Raw genomic sequence first — 26,057 nt, 5'->3', positions numbered from 1 at the left:
AATGTGCTGATGTTTTAAAAACTTTTTGGTGAACATGAGCACTAGCTACAGCGGTGTAAGCCAGGTTACAAAAGAACAGCCATTTGTATTCAATGCAGACTAAAAAGCAATGGGAACCCATGGGAAAAACTAGACTATAATAGTGCTAGTGGCAGATTTAGAGTGCCCTGTATGTGATTGTGACGCAACATCCACAGCAGCACTTGCTTAGGGGACAAAGTCTCAGTGAAATATTGAAGACTGAGGATGACAAGAGTTAGGAATTTTGGAGTGGTTGCACATCTGTAATCATAAAATTGTTTAATTCTCATTTAAGGCTAATTTAATGAGACCAGGTAATTCAAGGCGTACGTAATGACTTACTGAAAATGTTCTCAATCAGTCCAGCTCAGTAGTGGCCAAAGTTACTGTCATTTAGTTGTTGGACTTGGCTTGTTTCCCACTAGACAGGCACTCGGAAGCAGGCGCAAGGACCTGTGAAACAGCTGTTTCCCTAGAGAGATTAGTAACTATTTAAGCTTGAGGTTTCCAAATGCACCTGCACGAGTTGGGGGCCACCTTCCCTCCGAAACTCCTCTCTCTTGGGTGCTTCTAAAATTCCGGCTCCAGAGCTGTGAGTCCACGACCTCAAGAGTCGTGGCCCCAGTCGGGCCCCGACTGCGCACCACAGCCTCCCACGGTGCTCCCCCCTCCCCCCACAGGCCGGCTGGGCTACAACCCACCAGCTCGGGTGCTGCTGCGCTGCGAAGGGCTACGACTGTCCTCGGCTCTGCTCGGGAGACGGAGGGAGGCGGGGGGAGGCGGGGGTGTCACTAGACAGGAGCCCTCGGGAGGAGCGCGGGCCAACCCCGCCTGAGGGGAGCCCCAGCCCTGCTCCGCCTCCCCTCAGCGGGAGGTTGGGCAGGGCCCCGCCCCGCGCGCGGAGGCCGCACGTGCCGCTGTGCCCCGCCCCGCCCCGCGGGGGAGAGGTAACGCAGCGCGTCCCCGCTACACGCATGCGCGCTGTGGCAGAGTGGTCTGCGCAGGCGCACTCCCCCCGCCTCCCCCCCCGCCCCCGCCTGCGCCCGGTGGCTTACTCTTGCGCGCGCAGTAGGGGTGAGGTTTGACCCTGTCTGCGTACCGTCGGGCGCGAGGGTTGGCGGGTAAGGCAAGATGGCGGCCGTGGCTCGCTGCTCTCGGGCTCCCTGCGGCCTCTTGCTGCCAAGGGCAGGTGAGTGTCACCGCCGGCAAGGGCCCGGGGCGCCGCTCCTCCCCTCCCCGCCAGGAGCCAGGCTGCCGTTGCGCTTTCTGCCCGCGGCTGTACGGTGCTATGCCAGCCGGCTGCCCGCGGGCCTCCCTTCTCTCACCGCGGCGTCCTCGGAGTAGAGCTGGGTGAGGGAGCTGGCAGGGCGGCGTCTGAAAAGCAGCGGGTTGAAACAGCTGTTCGCGGCAGAAATGGTGGGCTTTCTGCCTGCCTTCTCTGTAGGGAACTGGGGTTTGTAGCCCAAAGGGCTGGATGGGATCGTCTCGGGCTTGAGGCACAGCTGCACGGGAGGTTGTCTCAACTGCGACTGTCAAAATCTCAGCAAGGGAAGTGCTGTCCTGCAAGCTAAAAGTTCGGATTCCTTTTACGGTTTCTTAGGCGACCTTGACATTTTGGCCATGGTCTGTAAGCCTTCTCAAGTACCAAAACTATATTTAAGAATTGTATTTGGGCCTTTGTTGCCAAAACAGAACCAATTTTTAGTTAAGTGGATGCTGCACGTCCTCCTCTGTTGAGTAAAGTGGGAGATGGCAAACAAGATTTGTTGGTTGCTAAAGGTGAGAAAGGAATTTAGCATACTTTTAATGGGAGTAGCGTGTCTTTTCAAGAAGAAGATGGTTCTGGTTTATTGTGGATATTTGAGGTTTAGTTTGAATCAGTGTTCATAAATTGCTTCAGATATGGATTGTAAAAGTAAATTTCCAATGACAAATAGATTCTGGTTAGTAAAGAAGACAAAATCCTACTGTCCTGGGGAAAGAATCTCTGAGCAAGTCTGTGTTACACAGAAGCACAGAGCTTTAAGCGGTGCCACTCAGTCTGGAGATATTGACCATAGGTTGTGAAAGCTGTATAGCTCTTACATTATGTAGTCTGGAGTTATTGTGTTGCGTTATGACAGAGTTCCATGCCATATGGAGGGTCCTTTACTGTTTGTGAATCAGTGTGAGGATCTTTCTGGCCTGTTTACTTTGAGTCTCATAGTTATCCTCAAAGCTCAAGAGTTTTTTGTAATATAGGAGGCATTGGGCATAGCCATAGATGGTGATATATTGTGACAGGTCTTGTACAGTTATGGAACAATAAAAGATGTACACCAATGAAGACCTTATAGGATAAGGCAAGCAACAACAGGTGTGTACACAGAGGTGGGAGAATACAAGGCAGTAATTGGATGTTATTTGCTAGTGTGACAGCGATAGCATCCTGAAGAGCGTCATCAATAATTTTTTTTCAGAATCAGCAGCAAAAAAGCTATAAAACAGTTGAAAGACATATAGATTTTTTTTTCAGATTAACATTCTTGTCCTTACATGGGTTAATCTGTTTAATAATACTTTTTTCAACAGGTATTCAGTGGACTAAAATCTTGTTGCTTTTAGGCTTTATATTGTAAGGACTGAAATGTTCCTAGCTAAAAGTAACAGAAGTAGTGTTAATTTTGTAAATATGGATATTATGTAATTTTATTTGGTTTTTTTACAAATCTTTAGAGAGAGAAGTGTATGTAAACAAAGTACCAAGGAGTATGGGTCATCAAGCTTTCTCTTTCACCATCTCAGCACGCCATGTAGCTTTTTTTTGCATCCTTGAAGGAATTCTGCTGGTTATAAAAACCCAGCCACTTTTCTGTGAGTCTGCTCTTCCTAAAAAATAAATTAAATGACAAAACTCTATTTATTAGAATGCCAATCAAGGTAACAAGTTCATCCAACTGCCTCCCTCAGCGTTATCCTTTACCTTGCACATGTACTGAGCTTGGTTAATCTCCACTCTCCAGGTACTCATTACGTAGCTGCAGGCTGTATTCTGTACAGATCATTCAGTATACACTCCTGATTTCATTTGCAAGTTTGTTCTGTTGTTGTCATTTAAAAGAATAAAGAAAAAAACCCAACCTCCCTCTCCAAAAGTTTTAGACGTAAAAACGTATAGGCTGTATGTTTGTGTAGTCTGTGTCAGATAACATTGTAAGGATAGCATGATAATGTGTTTTAAGATTGAAATCACTATTTTCACTCTAATTCCACAGAAGTATACACAAAGATCTTAGAGGGCAATGTTAAATTAACTGAATGATAGAAAAAGCAGAGAGTAAAGTTAGGTGGTAAATATGGCAGTAATGAGTTGGCATATTATTTAAATTTCAGTTTGAGGTATTATAAAGTTTAATATGAACACATTGTGTCACTTTTAAAACTGCATGTCAGGTGTTTAGACATTAATTGGGTGCCACAAGTGTGTGTACTTCTATTGAACTCCAGCAGATCTTTGACAAGTGGTGTGGGGGTTTGTTGTTTTTTTTTGGTGGTTTGGTGTTTTATTTGGTTGATTGGTTGGTTTTTAATGGGTGCTTATCATAGGGTGTATTTTCCTTCTTTCTCATAGTTAGTTTCAAGGTTTCTGCTTCAGTAATGGAGAGGCCCTGGATATCTGCCACTTTAAGTCAGATACTATGCCCAGTTTCTGAGCTTGGACCAGTTCATGCCCAGTTCCCAAGTTTGGACCTATTTTGTAGGAGAGTTGCTGTTTAGGAAGCCATATACCTACTTGAAGTTTGCATAGGTAATATCTTATTTTGTCCCGTTTCTATCAGTCCATTGGAGTATAGTATATTAGTTTGATGTGTATATGTGAGATTGCTTTATTTAGTTAAGTGGTTGTCAAACTACCTTTCAGGACAAAATTGGAGATGTGGCTTCTTTTATTGCAATTTGTGGCATATGGAGAGAGGAGGGATAGGCACGCTTTTGGTAGAGAAACACCTCCTTCAGGCACTGAAATCTTCCTGGATTTTCTGGTTTGAATTCTATCAGCTGATCTAACAAAATAGAATTTATGTCTAAACATACTCCATCCTTTTTATCTCCTTAACATCATGGCTACGACATCAGTGTCACTGTGCTGGTAATACCTAACCATATTGGGATAAAACATACTCCTTCATTGTACAAGTGATATTTTTCTGTTGTTGCTTCCCATCCATCATTCTGATATCAAATTACTAGTCTTGTTATCATTATGATTCTTGCTACTTAATTTTGTGTGGGGAAGATGAAACTTGCTTATTCTTTTCCAGAAAATGCCATGACTTACTAAAAGTTGGAACTGGAATTCTGTTACATCCTCAAGCTAGTTTTCCAATGACAGCTCTTACAGTCTGCCCTTGTCAACAACCAGATGTCTGTAGTGTGTTAATGCACTCTGTTCCTTTCTTTTCATGAGCATGTACACATAATAACGTTAAACACTTCTAATTTTAAGAGTCTTCATTTCTTTTAGCCAACTTTGTTGGAGAGGACACATTTCTTCTCTACAAACTCCCTGTTGGAACTACCTTGCCAATTTATGTCAATATCTCACTAATGTCCTGTTTCTGTGGCTTTCAACTTTTCATAGCTGCTTTCGAAAAGGAGCAGCTTTGAGGCAATATTCTGTGCATCATGGATCTGGCTCTTTGCATCTCTTCATTTCGGTTCACTCCAGAGCTATGATATAGGAGGATTGCTGCCTCCTCCAACATTTGGGTCTGCTGTATTTAGACTGAGGTAAAAAGTTTGGTTATCTGCACTTGGAGTGATTCTGAGATCTTTGTCCTGCAGTTCCCAGATCTGGGAGCAGGATATGGATGTACTTGGGTGGGACCTGCCTGTAGCAAGTATACTTTATCTGCGTAACCTCTGGGCTTCACTAATGCTAGCCAGTTAAGCTTTACTTGCTGTTTAGGAACCGATAACCTTAGTCTGCTCCTTTCATGTCTTAGTTTGGTCTTTGGCTTTTATCAACAGCTGCCTCAAGCCTACTGTCCTCCGACCTGTCCGGATGTCTCTGAAATAGCCTGGCAGGAGTCTTGACATGGGAAATTTTGCTGAGGGAGATAAGAGAAAATGGATCCGTAATTAGAAAAATAACATTAACTGTGGTTTGACGCTGATAAATTTTAGCTTATATCACATGCTCTGTCCTGTTTTGTGTTGTAGGCCCTGGCATTTCTGTGTTAGCTGCAGCGCCATCTGTGTTGCATCAGCACCGCCAAGTTCATCATGCGGTGATCCCTCATGGAAGAAGTGGACGATCCTCTGTTAGTGGCATCGTGGCCACTGTCTTTGGGGCTACAGGTTTCCTGGGACGATATGTTGTCAACCGTTTAGGTAATGTTCCCCGGGAGTACTAATTAAAAAAAAAAGTGTTTAACGAAACTCTAGTTTTTCTTCAGGTTGCAGGATAATCTAGAAATCTCTGGCATTTTGCATCTTAAAAGTGAAGAAGTGTTTTGTGTGATACTTTCATAGTGTTTGGTCTGCTAAAATGCCAAGATGTGACAATTAGTAAAAGCTACTTTAATCTAGGAAATTTAGAACCTTTAGAACATGGTTAAAGTAATTAAAATAAGTCACTCTCCTTCAGGTTTTGTTTTTCCTCTCTGTAAAATGCAAAGTGGAAATAGAGTGCATATTTGATTCTTCTGGTTTTGGCCTTATTAAGACATTTTACTAAAATGTTTGCAGGACTTTGGTTGGAATTCTTTAGAATTACCCTTTTGAATTTGAGTTTTAGAAAATAACTCTTGCTTTTTTTTTTTTTCCTTCTCCTCTCCACACAATTTAAAAAAATGCAAATATACTTAGATGTGATGCGTTTTTAGGTATTATACTATTTCATAATGCGCATTGTGATTTTGTTGTTGTTGTTTGTTAACAAGCATATATTGTTTGTCTTACAGACATCTGTATTTTTGTCTTACAAGCTCAAATATTCAAATATGTCCCTGCTTAAGAATTTCAGTGATGTAGGTTCAAAAACTTAACTTCTGTGCTACTTTTAGCTTTGCAGATAACTATTCAAGATATCTATGTGTATTTGTTGTGCTTTACCGTCAGGGGAAAAAAAGTTTTGTATATTCAGAAGTTCATCTACTTAAAGATATGTAGTAGCTTGAGATAAATGAAACTTTTTTTTTTTGAACGCTTAGGTCGCATTGGATCTCAAGTAATCATACCTTATCGCTGTGATCAGTATGACCTCATGTATCTGCGACCCATGGGTGACCTGGGGCAACTTCTCTTCTTAGTAAGTCTTTTGCTTTGGCTTTAGATCAAATACAATACCATTGCTTTACAAGGAAGTCTGTTAATCATTCTCAAAGTCAGAACTCCAGCTATTGTTTAGCCTCTAAATGGAAATGGTGTGAAAGATCTTTCTTTGATTATGCGTATTTACACATTATCTCATCTTTTTCCCATTTGATGCTCTGGTTACAGGAGTGGGACTGTAAGGACAAAGACTCTATCCGAAGAGCCGTGGAACACAGCAATGTGGTCATTAATCTTGTTGGAAAGGAATGGGAAACAAAGTAATTTTTCTTTTTTTTTTTTTTTTCCTATATAGATAGATTTGTACCAGGTATTTGATATTGTGTCCACATTTTACAGCATGCATACAGTATGTAGTTATGCTGACATTATTCTTGGCTTCTACCAAAAAAGCAAAACTGAAATTTTGCATATAAAAGCACTTCAGTTTCTTTAAATGGTTAGCTAGAATCCTGGTTATGATCTGCTTTTGCAAAGTGCATTCCTTCTATAATTTTCTAGTGCACAGCTTTTTTTTCTGTCAGAGAGTTCAGTGTATTGCTTTCATACACCTTACAGATGTTTGGTGAGTGCCTTCCTATAGCTGACAGAGGCTCACAAGTTTCTGTGAGCTCATATTTATGTTGTTACAGAAGTGGGCTTTACCCTGTCACTTCAGCGTAGTGATGAATTGTAGTGTACTAGAATAAGCTGTGATTGAGCTTTTCCTATTCTCTGGTAAATGTTAATAAACAGGAATAGCTAATGGAGAATCCCTAAGATTATGATTAATAACACCATTCATCGATAGAATTTTGGCACAGACACTAATAGCTACATAAGCATTTTTTTTGTAATAATTTTAAAAATAGTCCCTTTTTTAAATACATTTAAAAAATCCCCTATTTATTTTAGGTTAAAAAATACCTGTAATAGCCTCATATTTTTTGTGTGTATGCCTGCTATTCTGTCTACTTTATTTAAAGACTTGTGCAGAACTGCCAGACAAAAACTTATTAGTTGTGTGATTTGCCTTTATACGGTACATAATTTTGCTATTGTAGTAGACAGAAACAAATGTAGATATCAGTTTCATCTGCATTTACAAGCCTAATGCCTTTGTTGTTCTTTTTTTTGAGCAGCCATTTGGTGTTCTATTCTCAAATTGTACAATTATTTTTCCTAAAACAGTATGTCTGTTGGCAAGCGCCTATTTCAGCTGTTTCTTGTCTAGTCAAATATCATACATAACTTCTGGAAGACATTTTGATTTCACATTCAAATTTGTAGAGTTACTTTCTTTTTCTGATAGTCACTTAGCTCCTTGTCTCACTGTTGGAGTCTATAACATAGTTTAGCTGGGGAAGAGCCCACCCAACCTCAATTAACTTGTGTATCTGATAAGGTTTTTGATTCTTTTTATGTCTTCTTCAGACTTCGGGATATAGGTAAAAATGTACAAACCAACCTCTCAGGATAGGTTTGCGCTGCTACTAAATTATGAAGAGTTCAAACGCCTATTGCTGTTAGAACAGAAGAAATTTCTTTGTAATGTGGGAATGAGGGAAGAAAAAGTCTGTACAGTTGGACCACGGACAATATAATCTCTTTTTATGTTTCAGATAGGTATTTCATGTGTACTTCCCCCTTGAAAATTTCTGGACTTCTGTAAAAAATATAATTTATGTAAGGGAGAGTTTCTTTGTTATTGAAAGGAAGTGCAACGACAACAACAACAAAAAGCTTCATTCTAGTTAAAAAAAACCCAAACCTTGTCACTCTGGTCAGTTTCAACAGATTCAAAAGCAGAGGAGTCTTGGTACATGTTAGGGACTTTCAGATGTTCTAAAACTTACCTCTGTATTTCACAAATGTTCTTATTTATTTTATCTACCATGTTGATATCCATGGTGGTGCTGGATCCCTGAGATAAAATTCTATGGTCTGTTAAACATGAGGTCAGACTAACCATTGTAATCATCCCAAAGTCTATGAAAAACTTAAGCAGGGGAAAAAAAAAAGAGTAAGATTAGAAGTAGGAATCAGTTAAAAATAAAAAAAAAAAAAATAAAGCCTGCCATTACATACTTTCCTCTTTGCCTAGTATTAGTGTACAGTCTCATCTGTGTATACTATGTTGTTTGAAAACTCCATAGTTACAGGCGGGATGTTGTTCGTTCTTGTGTGTTTCTACAATCTATTTTTGTGAGTAGAACAGGAGTGATGGTTCCCAGGATCAGATTAGTTATTTAAGGGTCAAAAATAACTTCTTATTTTTAAGGCTTTCTTTAGACTCCAGTGGGATCTGAAGAGCTGTGGGAGTAGATAAGGACAAAGAGAGAGACATTTGGACAAGATGTTTGTTACCCAAAGCAAACAAAAAAGATGGAGCAGAGTGCTTACAAGGACAGTATAAAGACATGAGAAGCCGGTTCTCTTTCTTGCAGTCTTGGGATATTTGGAAAGAATTTTGGGATTGTTGCCATCCTGTAGTGTCAGGTCTGCTTGGAGACCGAGCTTCTGTATTATTCTTGGTCAGATGCCAAACTAGATTACAGTTGAGCCCCCCCTAATTTAGGCCCCTTGAATGCCATAAAGTGAGGTGTTCCTTCTGCATGCATCGCCTTGAAGTCCATTACAGCTGCTATGAAATGGTTCTAACTGTTCTGTCAGTGTTCCATTTGCTTAAGCACCTGTGAGTCCTTTGGTCTGTTTTTGTCCACTTTCCTGATGCTTAGCATCTGCTGTAACTTACACTGCTCAGAATTTTTGAGCACCTTTGTAGTATAATTGAGTGCAATTGAGTCAGATTTTGAACAGGTGTTGTAAAAAGACAGCTTTGCTCAGATTTCAGGATGCAGCACTTCTCAAAAAAGATAATCTTTTCACTTGGGAAGAGTTTCCTGTTTGTCACAGACAAGGAGGCAAGAGGATTTTTCATACTGGTTTAATCTTAACAGGTGAAAAAGCAGACAGTACTATTGCTGTAACTGAAGCTTACTGTTGCATTTCACTTGCCTGACATTTTTATTGAATGAAGAGTCCCTCATGAAGAGAAACCTTCCAGCAAAGCGTGAAAATAGGTTTTTGAAATATATTCAAGTAATATGTAACGATTGCTATTGGTTGGTAGGCAACCACTGTTGATTGCTACTAGATTAAAATTTGTTCTTTGCATTGTTTTAGAAACTTCAAATTTGAAGATGAATTTGTAAATATTCCTAAAAGTATTGCGCAGATAACTAGGGAAGCTGGGGTGGAAACACTCATTCATATCTCTCACCTGAATGCTAGCATGAAGAGCCCTTCCAAATACCTCAGGACTAAAGTAAGTCTGGAATCCTTTTGAATATATTTTCTGAGAGCCTACTTTTATTATTATTATTTTTTTTTTCCCAACTGGGTCTGTTTGAAGAAAATTAGTGTATGAATTTACTATGGAATGTTTTCTGCAGCTGAGGAGTTTTTGAGTTACTGTGCTTACTGGAGCTAGAAATCTTCCTTAGTACTTCATGTGCTTTGAAAGGAAATAGATCTTGTATGCCTGAAAACTCTTCCTTTTATCCTTGAATATCTTTGCATCTAAAATTACTGTCATTAAGGAAGAGGAACTAGTTTGATGGTTTGGGATCCAATATCAGGCCTAACATCTAAGGCTGGAATGACCTAGCAAAGTAAGTAGTTGATGCCAAAATGAACACTGCAAAGACAGATGAATATCATGGTTACAGGCCCTTGGAGTGGGGTTGTTACCTGCTCTTGTACAGAAATTATCTGGTTTTGGTATCCTGTTATTTTTTTCCATATTAAGAGGTATAATTTTCTATTACTGATTTTCACTGCTGTTGTCCAAGTTTCAGCTGGTTTTGTTTTGTTTGACCTCACTGTACTCTGCCTTGTCTTTTACTATAAAATTTTTTAAAACTAGGGTTAAAATTTTGTTGGTCTCAATGTGTAACAATTCTAAAGGATAGTTAGGCCTGACTATATTGGCCAGTTCCATGTGGAAAGTAGAGAGCTGTCACTGAAACTTCTAGCTGTACTTCAGCAGTTCTTGGAGTATTTTGATAGTGTAGTAGGAGTTATGTAAACCTTCTGTTTTCTTCCAAGCTCTGGTCTGACATAAGCTAGAGAAGTACTTAGGTTAGGCTTCTTCCTTTTTGAACTTTGTCACTTTAAATTTGTGTCACTTCACTAGTGAGACTGTATTGTACCTCAAATAGAAGAAATCGTCTACGTGTTTTTGTGGGACTTTTGGGACTTCCTGTGAGACCTTTATCTTAGCATAGCATGTCAAAGATCAAATGGCTCAGATATAAATAATTTTTGTGCTACTGATGGTGTCATTTCTTTAAGTGCTGTAGTCAGGATGCATTAAGTTCTGAAAAGGCATTCTCTTCTGGTCTGTTCAGAATGGATCTAATGGGTGTGTTCATTTTAATTGAATGATAGGCTGTTGGAGAGAAAGCAGTGAGGGAAGAATTTCCAGATGCTATAATTTTGAAGCCCTCTGAGATGTTTGGGAGAGAGGACCGATTTCTCAATCATTATGCAAGTATGTACTCTTGAAATAATAAAACCATGTATGATTTATATACCTGTCTATAGAGAACAAAGGGAAAATGTGACTTGCTTTTGAAAAGCAGAGAGGTATGTTTTTATCAGAAATGTGCTGTGTTTTCTTAAATGAAGGTGTGTAATAGAAGCATAATAAATTTTCATCTTGTGACTGAACTTTCTGAATCTGGTTAGACCTTGCCGTTTGATTCCCCCACCCCCCAGGGTGGTTGAGTACTACTGTTTTTTGGGGTTTTTTTAATTTACTTAGATTGTTCTGAGCTAAGGTCTGGTCATCTTAACCCTGAAAGTATTTTTTCAAGTTGGTAATGCTGGAATGTAAAAATCGATCTGAGTTGTTCTGGGCTCAGAAGCAATGACTGATATGTCACAAACAAAATTACTGGACAGGGTAGAGTGGAATCTGTTTTTGTTTTGCAAAGTTGAGATACCTCTGAAGCACTATAGGTAAACAGTAGAAAATACAGCCTTCCCATGATTGTTAATAAGAAAACTAAACATGCATTGAAAACAGCGCTACTGAAATTGGATGGTAATTCTTCCCAATTCTGTTGTTTGTTTGCTGTTTTTTAAAGTTAAGTCAGGTTTCAGAAGAGATCCACACTCAGTGTGGCGCTGAATGTATTGGTTAGGTGCTTACTGAACGGATTCACAGATTTTATTCTCAAGTGTCATATGTGTCTTTCTATTAGACATGCGCTGGTTTGGTGGTGTGCCTCTTATTTCTCTGGGAAAAAAAACAATGAAGCAACCAGTATATGTAAGTTTTCAATGAAACAAGACAATCCCACATCCTCTGTGTGCGTGTGTATTGTGTGTTTGGTCCCCCCCCCCGTAAATCACTTCTGAAAGAGGAGTGTGTGCATGCACTCATGTTTCCTATTGGTAATTGACTGAATTTATTTCTCACAGGTGGTTGATGTAGCAAAGGCAATTATTAATGCAATTAAGGATCCTGATGCTAAAGGAAAAACATATGCCTTGGCTGGGTAGGTTACTTTTCTGATTCTAATTAACTGAAGTACTTCTTTTGGTGTCATTTTTTGGCATGCTGCACGGTACATTTAATTTCTCCATCCATGTGCACAGTTTGAGCTGCAATAAATTCCACCTCCTTTTTGGGAGGAAAAATGACTCAAGCAAGCTGTTATTGTGAGTACTCTGAAAATCCTAGTTTGGGCCCCATTGCATTTAATGTTATGTATGTGCACACAAAGAAATAGGCAGTCTTGGGAAACATGCTAGACAACATAGATTGGGAGAAAATTCTGCTAAAGTTGTGTGGAAACCACCTGGAATTAGAATGGGTAGCGACAGTGGATCTCTTGAAATATTTTGTATACAAAAGCTCCAAGTCAGAATAGGTCATTAGCATTAAGAATAAAAAACATGGCAAATGCCAAGGTAATGGCTCCATGTTTTGATGCTGTAACAGCACTAGAACTAGTCTTCATCCAGTATATGTGGTAAAAGGAACATTAGATTCACTGATAAAGAAAACAGTTGCTAATTAATCAAGATACAAAAATACAAATGATGCTGAACAGCTCTCTTTTTTATTCTGTTGCATGCATATCGCTGTTTTCCACCATTAAACACTGAAAATGTGCACAGGATCAGGATTTTGCAGAAGTTTTATCTGAGATTGTTGTTTTTTCCATGTTTGTTTTGTGACACCATTGCAATGACAGCTCTTTATTCTCGTGGTGCTGAGATCGTTGCTTTTACTTGTGTGATGTCACTTTCTTTGGTACTGTAACTGAGCTGTTGAAGATGTTATCCTCGCAGCTGGGCTAGGTGTGCTATATGCTGGTGTTCTGGAAAAGGCAGCAAGCAGGTCTTTGACTTCTTTTTGGATCATGCTGAGGAACTGCTGCTCAAAAACTAGCAAATAAGAGAAAGAAGCTAACAGTGGTCTGAAAGGACTACTGAGGCAACAATAAGGCTACAATAAGTAAATTGAAGTTGCTTTCAGATCACTGTGATGATATGAAGTGTCACACTAAAGAGCAAGTGGAAACATGCTATACAGCCATTCAAACCAACTTTTTAAATCAAAGATAATAGATATATAGATGTCAGATGCACACAACTGTTGCAAAAACACAAAATGTGACAAAATTAATGCTTTGAGTGACTATTTTATCTCAAGGGGGCAAATGTGAACATGGGTCAATATATATCCAAAGCTGGATGGCACACTATTGCAGCCAACACTATATACTATAGTGTATACAATACTATATAGCCAACACTATTGACACTAAATGGAACAATATTTGCAGCCAAATGGAAGGGCAATTGGTGAAATTTTGCATGTATTCTTACAGTTGCAAAGTCTCTTTTTTTTTTTTTTTTGGCAATTTACGGAATGCCAGGAGTTCAGTGCCCAGGTTTCAGAGGCAGGAGTGCAAGCGTTGATGCCAGGCTCTCACTGCAAGGAATACAGTTTCAGGCACCTAACAGTGACTGAAAAGGCTTGGAATAAATGGTGGTCTAAACTGAAGATCCAAATGGAAAATCAAAGGAACTCTGCAGCATAACCCTTGAATAAAGCTGTATGAGATGCTTTTTTTTTTTTTTTTTTTTTTAATAAACGGAGTTACCAGTTTGAGTTTAAAATACTAATTTTTCAAACAAGCATTCTCTTTCTGGTTTTAGTTGTTTGGGGTTTTTTTTCCTTCCTTCCTGCTATGTGGTGGAATAGAGTTTTAACTGTGACAGCTAGTGGTGTCATTGCTATTTCTGAATGACTGAAGATTTGGTATGCTTTTTGACCTGTTCTTCTCTTACCCTAATGTCATTAGTGTTGCTTCATCCACTTGTTAAATCTTCTGTCTTGAATGCAGATGCTCTTTAAAGCTTGCTGTCTGCTCATATTGTGGTTAATGTAATGATACTTCAATGTGATTCTATTCTTGGTGCAGTTGTATTTTTAATATTTGGTAATTTGTAAAGGAACAAACAATATTTATCTTATTTTCACATTTTTAAGTTTGGCTATACTTAAACGGTTCTTACATATCAGGATAGAAGTGAAATTGGCTTATACTGCCTTTGAATAGACATGAGGATGTTAAAATGTAAGGGCAAAAAATTTGGTAAAAATGTCTGCTGATAACTAATGAAACTAAAGTTGTTTTGTTTTGTTTTTTTTTTTCTCAGCTGAGTAAGTAAATTTGACATTACCACTTTTTGCTGTGTTTCTTTTGTAAGTTCTATTAATAGAAGAAAACTTAGGACTACCATCAAAACCATGATACTTTAGTGTCACTTCATAAATGCAGATCTGTCTCAGGTTCTATAATCCAGCCACCTGGATGAAGTTGATAAGGAGTTTTGAGTGTTGAATTCTTTTGAATTCTCCCAAATATGCTGACCTACCTTTAAGTATATCCAATAGAATGATTTGCTGTAATTTGCTTCTACAAACTGAAGTATTAGTAATTTGGGGCTCTGTCTTTTTTCCAGCATCTACCAACAAATTTTGGTTTTGGTTATTAGCATTGCTGTTCTTCCTGAAGAACATGTCAATTGAAGGCTCAGTTTACATGCATGCAACCTCAGACCTTGATATCTTTGTGATCTTGGGTTTATCAAACCGAAATTCGTGTTCTTTATATCATAGTCTTGGATTTTTGGACTGCGTGAAGTTTTGCATACTTACTCAGTCTTAGTCTAGCATGGTTTCATTTCTGTGGGGGTTTAGATTCCAACAGTAATTCAGTGTCTCCTATTTAAAAAAAACAAAAGGGAGACTGAAGATGAAAAAAACCTCCAGTCTTATTTTTAGGGGGCCCCTACATAATCAGTCTCAAGATCATTGTTGTGTCAATGAGGTCACTGCCTTAGCTGAAAAGTATAGCAAATAATTGGGAGACACACTTTTGGTGTGTTCCTTGCTGCTTTGATTGTGATCAGCAGGATGTAATTTTGAAGGTTGAAACACCAAGTGACACACTAGTGCTCAGCAGTGTGCTTTTGTGTGTTGTCATGGAAATTTTCAGAATGTTTTGGAATACCAGCAAGTTGCCTGAAAAGCCAAGGGAGATACCTGTTTCAGTCTGAGCTGTCTATAAAGGTAGAGTATTAAAATGCTAAGGCAAAGACAGAACAAGAAAGGAATGGGAACTCCCGATGGTATATGTTTCTCGTAAACTATTGCAGATGTGCAGAAGACTGACTGCTCCCTTCCCTCCCTCTTGAAAGGGGGAATGCATTCTTATGGGGGAATTTATCTCAGTTTCTTCCTCTTGCTTTTGAAGAGAACAGTATGTTCTTAGTTGACCAAAGACAAGTGAATCAATTTCCTTGCAGCCGTTTGCTACCAGAGACGGGATGTCTTGTTAACAAACCTTTCTTAATATTCCATGTGCTTTCTGGCTTCCTTCTATTACAAACTGCCAAGTGGGCTTGTACAAATTCAGTCCTGTCCCAGCGCTGAAAATCTTGTATTCAGAATTTGAATCAATAGTTATCGCATGGAGGAAGCACATTAAAGGTGTGCTTTAAAAGTACCCAGAATACGCTTTATTCAATGTTATCGTGGTGGGTTAGCCTTGGCCAGCAGCCAGATGCCCACCCAGCTGCTCACTCCCCCTCCTCAACAGGACTGCAGGAGAAAATAGTACAAAAAGCTTACGGGTTGAGGTAAGGACAGGGAGGTTGCTTACCAGTTACTGTCATGGGCCAAACAGATTCGACTTAGGAAAAATTAATTTAATTTACTGTCAATTAAAATGGATTTGAATAGTGTGAAATAAAGACAAAAATAAAACAACACCTTTTCCCCTCCACCCTTTTCCCAGGCTCAACTTCAGTCCTTCATTCCCAACTCCTCTACCCCTTCTCCCTGAATGGGTTACAGGTTACAGGGTTGGTCTGTAACAGCTCCTCTCTGCCTCTCCTTCCTCTTTACACTGTTTCCCTGCTCCAATGTGGGCCTTTCCATGGGCTACAGTCCTTCAGGATAAACCTGCTCCAGCCTGGTCTCTCCAGGGGCTGCAGGGGAACCTCTGCTCTGCAACCTGGAGCACCTCTTCCTCCTCTCGCCTTGGTGTCTGCAGGGCTGTTTCTCATGCTTTTTTTCCTCACTCCTCCCTGCCTGTGTGGCATTTTTGTTCTTCCTTAAATATGTTTTCCCAGAGGTGCCACCATCTCGTCTGAGGAGCTCAGCTGTGCCCTGTGGTGGGTCTGTTTTTGAGCCAGCTGTGCCTGGCACGGGGCAGCCCCAACCTCTCCACAGAGGCTACCCCTGCAGCACCCTCTGCCAGTGCCTGGGCACCAGCACCCAACATGGTGATGAAAGTTTGACAATTTGTGACTTATGCTGTTAACCATAGCTGGTGTCAGATGATATGTTTTTTCTAACTTAATCCTTCTCCATTTCAAGCAGTACAGAATCTGGAGAATCAAAATTTGTTCCCCTCTCATGAGAAAAATGACAAATCTGGCAAATCATGTAGATTAAAGAAAACAGGTCCTTGGTAGGCTTGGTGGGTGGAGGGCTTTAAAATTTTTGTCTCTTGCTGCAAATATTTAAGTATATGTAACTTACCTGTAACGTTTGTTGCTTTTTCTTTCAGACCTAACCGATACCTACTCCATGACATGGTAGAATACATCTACGCGGTTTGCTTTAGAACCTTTCTTCCCTATCCGCTTCCTCGTCCTCTCTACCAGTAAGTGGTAGAACTTCACAAAGAACTTGGGATCCACCAGGCAGCACAGAAGCATAAATAACTGTTGCATTGGTCATTTAATATTGTCAATTGTTGTTTAATGCGGTAGGATTGCAGAAACTGGCTTTCCCTAGGTGCTTACTAGCTAACTTGAGTCTTTTGCTCAGGCACAGGCTTGCATTTGATAAGCTAGTGTATGAAAGGTGTACTTGTAATAAACTTAACATAGCTATTTATTCCGGAATCATTGGATGGAGTCAGGAAGTAGCAAAAGGTCCTAAGTAGAGATGATCAGTAGCAAACTAAATAAACTTTTAATAGTATTACAGGAAAATATGTCTGTTGCTGACCGTAGGCCCGGACAGATTTTTCTGCAGCAGCTTAAGGTACTGTTACTGTCACCTGTCCTTCCAGTCTGGTGAGCAATGCCACCTTGGAAGCAGAGTTGGGATAAGGGTGGGTATGGGTATTGATCCACTTTCTAGTTCAGTCCTTTGTATTGATTTGAGCCGGTGTTGGAGATAAGTTTGTATTGAGATGTTGGCCTGGGAATTTGAGCAGTGCGGTTGTGAGCATGCATTTCTTTGTGATATGAGGGCAGTAACATCTTTTAGAACATAGTGATAAATAGGGAGGTAGTAAGAGAAAGGTGTAGCATCACTTCAGTTGACAACAGTGGACAGACTGCAAAGGCTGTGTTTGCCTGCACTGAACTTCTGCAGCTGTATGTTTTGGCCTCAGGGGGCACTGAGGATAGAGGCTGATTTGCTGAATTGCAGCTACTGAGTAATAGTGCATGAAAAAGTACAGTATAAATCTGAGCCCGGTCCTGGTCCGTAAGTCACATCCTTTTGAAGAGCTACCTCAAACAGCAAATGCCATTTCAGAAGCTGCACTCAGCATGGTTGAGATACGTTAATGTTTGGGGTGCTGGTCCTTCTCAACTTTAGTACAATGCAAACTAATAAGCTAATAAGGTCACCAGTGTTTGAACCCTCCTACTAATCTGCTAATAGGACTCGACATTGGATTCATGTAACTGATAATGAATAATACTGGAACAACATCTTAAACTGTTGTGGCTGTTTCTGAATTGGCTGTAGAGGCATCAGGTAAACACAGCTCAGCTGACACAGAGCAGCTTGTTAAAAAGTAACTATGTGGGTGCTTACTAGTTTTATTTACAGTTGCTGCAGTCCATGTTATGCTTTTTTCTTTATTGGCTAAACTAAGTGCTATTTCATATTTTTGAGTAGAGAGCGCATTTGAAAGGCGGATAAGCCTAGCTCTGTTTATGTGCAGTAACTTAGTAACACCCTAGTCTACCAGGTGAGCACTTCAGTAAGAGATTCTACCTTGGCTACTACTGGTCCCGAGGCACTAAGCAAGAACTGTAGTGTTATTCTGTGATTCTGTTATTTTCTTTTCTCTGCCAGATTTTCTTTCTTTCAAGGGAAACTTCATTTCTGGAAGCTGCAAATATACTAATCCTCAACCTTTTTATAGATGCAGATTGCTCCAGATTCCATCATCTTGTTTGTACGGCTGCTAACTCATTTAGTTGTCAGCAAGCATGTTTTCTCATGAAGGCACTGAATCAAACTTTGTGACTAATTGGATTATTGCCTACACTACTAGGGAACAGAGTTTGGAGGAAAGGCAGGGGCAAGACCGAACCCTCTGGTGTGTAGGGAATTGGATGTGGAGGTTTTATTTTCCAACACACTAACTTTTTTACTAACATTTTTACTTCTAGGTATCTGCTCCTCCATTCCCTTCCAAAGTGAAAGAATAGGAGATCAAATAGTTCGGTAGCAGGCAGTTAAAGTTACCAGAAACACATCTAAGAACTTGCTGGCTGGCACGTTCAGTGCTTTAATGAATGCATGCTTGCAAGAACAGCTACAGAACAAGTTCTTGCTCACTGTCTATTAAGTGTGAAATATTTGTACCAGTTCTTGTTTTTTTTATGTGCATCTGGATAATGACTATACCTTTGCAATACTCTTTCTGATTACAGTTTAGTTGCAAGATTCTTTGAGATTAGTCCATTTGAACCATGGTTAACACGAGACAAAGTGGACCGGGTAAGTGTAAGACAATCCAAATTCTTGGGAAACATCTCATTGTGTATTTGTAACTTGCACTTGTAGTTTTGCATTCAATGAGTGCTGAAATATGTGTACATCATGTGGTGTAGTATTTCAGTCAGTTCAATGGCTAGAATTTGATTATGAAGAATTGCTTTCAGACTGTTTGGATACTACAAAAATCTAATTCTTTAAAGGTGTCTATATATAAACTTCCTCAAAAATGGTTGTGGCTCCTGCCATACAATTGCTGCAGCTACTGTTCTGCAGTCTCGCTCTTAACTTATTTGTCCAGATCTGTTAGAGTGCCAAGGGGATACACTGTCAAAGGAGTCTGGAAATTCCTCTGGTGTAGTCTTACAAAGACTTAGTAAGAGAGAGGGACTAATAGAATTACTTTTTTTTTTTTTTTAAAGGTATCATTATGATGTAGTCTTGCTGCTAGCATTGGTGGAGTAATAGTTAACATATTTCTTTAAATATGTTTAAGAAAGTGGTTGAAACAATTGGTGAGACAGTTATATAGCAAGAAGTAACATGAGGGGGTAGGGAAAGGGCCCAGGCTTCTTAAGTGTTAAGTGGTCAAGGCTGCATGCTTGGCTGTGCCTCCAACCCTTTACCCCAAAACACATGCTATTGAAAATAGCAAAGCCAAAATTGGATGTACAATGTGCAGCTAACTAATGCAGGGAAGTGCTCCCCACTTTTAGGTAACTAGTGAGTTTATGTACCTCTAGATGCATTAAAATCACTTATACCACCCAGATAATGGCATTTTTAACAACTCAAGTTGAAGTGACAGTGTTGGATACAGCCCAAATTCTCACTTATTAGAATGCATTTCTTGTGAATGCGTTACAACTCCATGTTTATTTGTAACTTCTCGGTGTTTAAATGGGAGTGGAGAAATAACTTGCAAAAAACCTGACTGCATATGAGGAAAAAGTGGTGACTTAGCAAGTATTAATGTCAAAACTGTTGGTATGTGCTTAGGTTAGCAAAGATAGGGTCATGCACTTTGACAGACTCTAAGCTTGCTGCTCCCTGAAGGTTGCTGGTACTCTCCTGAAAATTTTGCAGAGTTGTTTTATTGCCTTGTTTATGATGGAGTATCAATAGCCTATTTTCACCTGATTGTCCCCAAATCAATTTGCGACAGGGTACTACCATGGATCTGGGAGAACCGGGTCCTATACTTAGAGCTGCTTACTGAACAGCTGTAAGCAAATGACTTCTATGTTTACATTTCTCCACCTGTGAAATAAACCAGTTTCCTATTCTGTTTGGAAATAATAACTGTGGACAGTATGTGTAATAAAGGAGTTAAGCTTATTTACATTCTAGTGCAAAGCTTCACCCCTTTCCCCATACTGGAGAGAGCTGACGTTGTAGTTCTTTTGGCTGTATTGACTCAGGATGTAGATGTAACATCTCTTGTAAACCTTACTTCTAGCTGCCTTTGTAGTTTATAGAGTTACATTTCATAAAATAAGCCTGCACCAAATAACTAAAACTACTGCAATTCAGCTGTAGCGTGGGTAGTGTAAGAGGAAGTTTCTCCATGTCACTTCTGTGTCTGATTGTTCCTCTTTTCCCCGCTTTTCATTCTTAAGTAATCTACATAAAATTACATGTGGCTGATTTAAAGACCTTTCAAGGAATAATAGCATAAGAGAAATGCCCATTTTCTAAGATTTATGTCATATGTGTTGCAAATATGGTAATAGAATTAAATTTTTGTCCTGTACAAGACCCTGTTATAAATCATGAACAGAGAAAAACAACCTACCAAAGGTGATAATTCAATATACGCTTTTCTTGACAGAGCAGAATGTATGTAATTGCAGTGCAAATATGCACTTACAAGTTTGGCCTAATTTTGTGATTGCAATGTAGCAATGTATACCTGATGAAGAGAAAACGAAGACACTTTTTGCATGCCTCACTGCTATTTATTCCTGACTCTAAATCTGAAGCCTGAAGGACTTTGCCAGATAGAGAACATCTGTATCTCCTGTTGAAGTAGGGCAGGTTCAGATTAAACATTAGGAGGAAGTTTTTCACTTTGAGGGTGGTAAGGCACTGGAAAAGGTTACCCAGAGAGGTTGTTGAGGCCCCATCCCTGGAGGTGTTTAAGGCTAGGCTGGACGTGGCCTTGGGCAACCTGGTCTAGTGGGAGGTGTCCCTGCCTATGGCAGGGGGGTTGGAACTCGATCTTCAAGGTCCTTTCTAACCTAAACCATTCTATGATTCTATAAGTACACTGGTTACTCAGTACCTTGTATTATTATGCCATAGGTCTGTAGGCCACATTGAATCTTTTCCTCCTCCCTAATACAAACACTGAGCCAAAATTATGATCAAGGAACTGGGATTGACACGTAGCTGGCTGAATCCACATTTGTGTTTGATTAGGTTTAGTACAAGATGCAGCACTGCATTGTATTGCGGGGTTCTTTTTTGGGGGAAACGTTCTTACATCAGAAGCCTTGACTTTCAGTAGAATCTCCGAAGAGCTGCCATTTCTTAAAAATTGTTTTGAGACTTATTAAAATGTTTCTAGTACTAGGGATTTATGCTAGTTTGTTTCAGTAAAAGAAAAAAGGTGACCTCAGGTGTAAGTACACAATAATTGTTTTAGTATGTGAATAATTGCATTGGGTGTAATGCTGTTCATTCTATCAAGTGAATTCCCTCTTTTTTTTCTTCTTTTTAAAGTTTCACACAACAGACATGACGTTTCCTGATCTTCCTGGTTTGGAAGACCTGGGTATTCAACCAACATCACTAGAACAAAAAGCAATTGAAGTTCTGCGCCGTCACCGCAGATACCGCTGGTTGGATGCTGAGCTGGAGGAAGCAAAACCAGCCAAGACATATCCCATGTAACAGTCGATAAGGTGGTTACTTAGAACTTCTTAAACTGCCTTTGTATGACCCAATTTGTTTGGAGAACTGTGTACATACTGAGTAAAGTATATTAGTCATGTAAACTATATTTTGCCAGTGTCGTCTTTTTAATTATGGAAGACTCTCCTTGAAATGCAGTTTTTCCTCTTTAAAAGGCCATGAAAAAAATTTACATATCTTTATTTTTGTTTAGCTTGTAAGCATTAAAATATTTTGCAGTGTCTTAACACTAGTCAGTTTCTCCCTCGGCTCTCAAAGCAAGCATATCACTGGGCTTTAGTAAGTGCTCAAGTGATTTGAAGAACATTGCAATTCAAGACTATGTGGCCTAGAACATATCCTTTCCGATAGGGAGAACTGGTAGTGCCACGTATTCAGGTCATGAGGTCTCAGGTAAAACCCCGTTTTTAAGTTCTTCACTTTCCTGAGCTTTGTTTTCTGCCCAGAGCAGAACTGTTCTAGAAAATGCCAACCAAAATGACACAAGCTGTTTCTAAGGTCAAGGAGTGTCAATCAGACATGTAAAGAAGTTACTACATGTCATCTATCTCTTGTGATAATTTTGTGTGCTGTGGCTCATAGACATGAGGAAATGTGTCACTTCCATTTTTAAATGAGGAAGTCTCTTTATTTTTAGGTGCTCCAAGCTCTTATGTGCTGGGACGTCATCTTTCTTTTGGTAAGAGGGATAAGCTTTGCTTCAGGGTTAAAATATTTTCAGTTGTTTTAAAATCAAAGAAAGATCCCTGCCTGAATTTGATCAAAACCTGTGCTTTCTGTTTCCATATTGAAAGAGCTGCTGGAGGCTTTTGGTTAAATTTGGCAGCTTGGGTGCAGCTTAGAGCTGAGTAAGTCTGTGCACAGGATTGAGCAGAGATCTAGATCCTCTATATGCAGTGCTTCAAGATGTGAAAGAAGACATTTATTGAATCAAGGAGGGAGCAGCTAGTTCTGGTAGTAGGCCAAATCACATTAATTAGGATGCGTTGAGGTCGGTGAGGAAACTGAGGCTGAGAGGGTATAAAATGAGTAACACAACATTCTGTGTTTTCACCTCTTAAGTTTCCTACTACTTGCCTTTGTTGGATGTGAAATTGGAGGGAAGGAACTGGGACAAGTTGGACAAATGGGTATCAAAGGTGGAAGTCTAATGGTGGAGGGGAAATCTGCAGTGGAGACTTGGGGAGAATAAGTGATGAAAGAGTAGCAAAGAGAGAACAGACATTGAAAAGAGCAAAAAGGTCAATGTTAGGGAAAGTGCAGAAGTCTCTTGATTAAATCACACTGATCGCTGGAGACAAATATCAGAATCTCACTATTTCTCTGTTGTTGCCAAACTACTGTGAAACCCCTGGGCAAAGTGTTTCTTTAATTTCAACAGCTTCCACATTTTGCTCTTCCACATAAAACCTACAGTACTATGTTTACTCTGTTGGGAAGAGTTAGGCTCTTCTGATATGCAGGATCAAAAAATTCTTATTATTATGTGTTCAATATGGGTCTCATGGATTGTTTATTTTTCTTTTGATAATATAAGTTCAGTTGTTTTAAAATAAATCTGCTGATTTGACCATTCAAGCTAGGACAAACTGGAAGTGAAGTGCATATTGTTAATAATTTGATCATGAAGTTTTATTATTTTTCTGACTGCAAGCTTTTTCCATAAGAACCTAACTGTAAATAAGTAGCCTTGTTAGCGCTTGTTTAATATGTGTGGCCCTACTCTTGATTTATTGCATTTTATTCACATCCCACTGTGAAAGCAGTAGTATTCCTGAACTGTTTCTCAAGGGCCACAGAGTACAGAGATGTGCAGTTGTCATGATAGCCCTGCATGGATAACAAGCAGTTTCCTTTTTAAGAAAGCGAACTAAGTCAGAAAAAAATGTAAAAGCTAATGCTGTAAGCTGGTGCCGATGCTGAGAATGCTTACCATAATGCGGTCTCTTTTTTTTTTTTTTTTTTTTTTTTTCTCTATTCAAAGCACAGCTTCAGTTCCATTACAGACCACTCCTACAGGATCTTAATTCAGACAACCATTAGATGGAGAACATGCAGGTGATGAATAGCCATGGAAAGTTTGCTTTAAGCAGCATGCTCCACATCAGATGGGAATACTGGTGAAATGGAGCATCACATTAGGGCTGAGCGGCTCCTGAAAGTTTCATTTTTCCATGATGCTTTGCCTTACATAGCACCTCTGCTTCCTACCTTGTAGAAATTACAGTGTGATTTCTCATTATTTATGCTGAAAAATCAATTTCTGTAGGGGTCTTCAATGTTAAAAAAAAGTCACTTATTTTGTAATACATTCCAGAATACAAAATTACTGAAATTCAATTTCATCTGTGTTTTTTATTCCTACTCATTTATCAATGAAAGGGTCTTCCTACTTATCCTGTCCTTAGTTTCTCAGCTTGCAATATTTTTTTTAGCAATTTGCAAAGTACTGAAGGTCCTTGAAAAGTATGGACTCGAGGCTTGTGTTTAACTTCTTTGTGAGGGGTGTCGCTCAAAGTGGTATGGAGAGGGAAAGAGGGAGCTGTTGTTTTCCACCCTCCCCGCTAGAGGTCACTGGTAGAGCAGAAAGTGGCAATGGTTTTTAAGCATGCTGGGTGCCTACATTTTTTGCAGCCTGTCTCTTGCTCAGGCTTTGCCATTTCTCATCTCTGTTCCTTGCCTGCATGCAGCCAGAAGGCTGTCCAGAGAGAGGTTTTCAGTTTGGGCCCAAAACTGTACATCAACAAATTTAGGTACAGTGGCATAATTATACCCGGCACTGTTACCATCTCTGGTGAAAGGGAACCTTGCTTTGGTCCTTTCCCAGCAAGTGGTGTAATATTCTAACCTATAGCCTGCCTTCAGCCTGCTCTAGAGGGTCTTGTCAGACAGTAGACCCTTGGCAGAATCTGTTTATGGACCAGATGAATTATTTGCATGGCTGTGTGAGTGTATGTATGTGCACTTAAGAGACAGGTGGCTAAAGACCAATAAGGGCTGAAGAGCTGGTGAAGATAATCATACTGGCAGTCATGTTACAAATACGTGTGTATATATCTGTGTGTGTGCATGTACATAGGTATGTATACATGCCCCACCCGACCTTGGACAGTCTAATGGAAAGTATTTGCATTTCCCTTGGACTGAGAAGAAAAAAGGAAACAGTGCATAAGTGTCACTAAAACATCACTTCTCACTTTTGGCATTTGGCTAGCCTGAAAGGAAAACGTGACACTTCTGCTCATTGTCGTTAACTTGATTCAGGTGCTCCCTTGGCGTACCAGTGTCTCTTGGCTGATGTGAAGAGGAATTGTAAGGATTAGGGGAATATTGTGAGGCATTATTCTAATGGTAATGGTTTTATTCATATAAATTAGAGCACCTCTATATTTTGAGTTCATGAGTGAAATATTGATAGCCATTATCCTTTATTGGGAAGGTAACTGCTAGTGTAATTTTTCAGTATGAAAGGCAGTAGGTATGGAGGAAGGAGATAGCAAAAGCAGAAAAGAGCCCACTTAGCTTTTGGAGATCCCCATGTAAGTGGAACTGGAGGATATTTGCATTTTAGGAAAAGCTAGTGTGGGTGAGACTAGTATCTGCATTTAAGGGTAGAGAGAAAGATTTGGACCATATATTTCTTCAAAGACTGTGTATATTCTAAGCAGTTAGGACTCTGGTCGGGACTTACTGCTAATTATGTGCATATTTATGCTGAAAATATGATAACTTTTAAATTACGCATGGTGTGTCGTTCTGAGTTGGAACAGGTGACATGCATAGAATTAAGCCTTCCTGACCGTCTGCTGTTTTTTTATTACCTCTTACTTTTTCTTTCTTGACTTATTTGGAAAGCCTTAAAACTTTCTTCAGTTGCTTAGAGGGCAGATGGTTAATGAGTGAGAAGAACATTCACACTGGCAGTAATTATTCTGCAGTTAGCTCTCTCTCCCTGCTGTTTTTTCTCTTTTTCCTTTCCCTGTGCACTAAGTGATATGCATGGATATGCTTTATATGAAATGAGGAAATCACAGGACTGCTATATTTAAAGGAATTCCAAGTGTTGTAAGAACTCACGAGTAATTCATGACAGTTACTGCAGCCTCTTTGAGGTATGGAGGCAAAAGGTGAAAGACACTGCCGAAATGGCAAAGGAAAGCTGGTGGCAGGGCTGGGAATAGAGTGACAGTGTGCTGCTATGGCTTCTTTATATCCTTTTAATGACTAGTTATAGCCTGGGACTCACTCGTGCTAAACACCATTCTTTCTTGAAAAAGCTTACAAAGGTGGTAGCATCAAAATTTTTGTAATGAACAAATGAGACCTTTTTGAGACAATTCTGAGTAAAGCCAGTTCGGGATTCCTGTGAATCCTTGCTTTTGCTTTACTTCATGTTTTCTTAGGCCTGTTTTGACACACATTTCTATTTTGGCTTGTGTATAAATCAGCAACAAGAAATCACAGCTGATCTACTTCCAAGATT

At 39.6% G+C, this 26,057-nt stretch overlaps 1 protein-coding gene across 3 annotated transcripts; it reads left to right on the top strand.

Annotated features, from left to right (window-relative positions):
• Positions 1-1,134: 1,134 nt before the first annotated feature.
• NDUFA9 (NADH:ubiquinone oxidoreductase subunit A9) lies at positions 1,135-23,903 on the top strand. 3 transcript variants are annotated; one of them, XM_082498370.1, is made up of 12 exons: positions 1,135-1,210; positions 5,224-5,394; positions 6,216-6,313; positions 6,505-6,596; positions 9,502-9,643; positions 10,768-10,870; positions 11,586-11,653; positions 11,806-11,882; positions 16,479-16,574; positions 18,595-18,661; positions 21,383-21,564; positions 23,564-23,903. In XM_082498370.1, exons 1-11 carry the CDS (start codon positions 1,153-1,155, stop codon positions 21,551-21,553), a joined length of 1,143 nt encoding a protein of 380 aa, XP_082354496.1. In that variant the 5' UTR covers positions 1,135-1,152; the 3' UTR covers positions 21,554-21,564; positions 23,564-23,903. The 3 variants fall into 3 exon arrangements, with proteins under 3 accessions (XP_082354496.1, XP_082354495.1, XP_082354494.1); XM_082498369.1 differs by having other exon boundaries at positions 23,559-23,903; XM_082498368.1 differs by lacking the exon at positions 23,564-23,903 and having other exon boundaries at positions 21,383-21,660.
• Positions 23,904-26,057: the final 2,154 nt, after the last annotated feature.

This window comes from Vanellus vanellus (genome assembly GCF_965231255.1).
Source record: "Vanellus vanellus genome assembly, chromosome: 1".
Taxonomy (NCBI): Eukaryota; Metazoa; Chordata; class Aves; order Charadriiformes; family Charadriidae; genus Vanellus; species Vanellus vanellus.
The sequence above is the reverse complement of the archived record's forward strand: the minus strand, read 5'-3'. Positions and strand labels throughout refer to the sequence as shown.

Excerpts from the sequence above, each read along its gene's own strand:
- NDUFA9 (XM_082498370.1), top strand. The coding sequence starts at position 1,153 with ATGGCGGCCGTGGCTCGCTGCTCTCGGGCTCCCTGCGGCCTCTTGCTG. Across the intron at positions 6,597-9,501 it reads GGAAAGGAATGGGAAACAAA|AAACTTCAAATTTGAAGATG; the intron begins GTAATTTTTCTT and ends GCATTGTTTTAG. Across the intron at positions 16,575-18,594 it reads CTTCCTCGTCCTCTCTACCA|TTTAGTTGCAAGATTCTTTG; the intron begins GTAAGTGGTAGA and ends TTCTGATTACAG.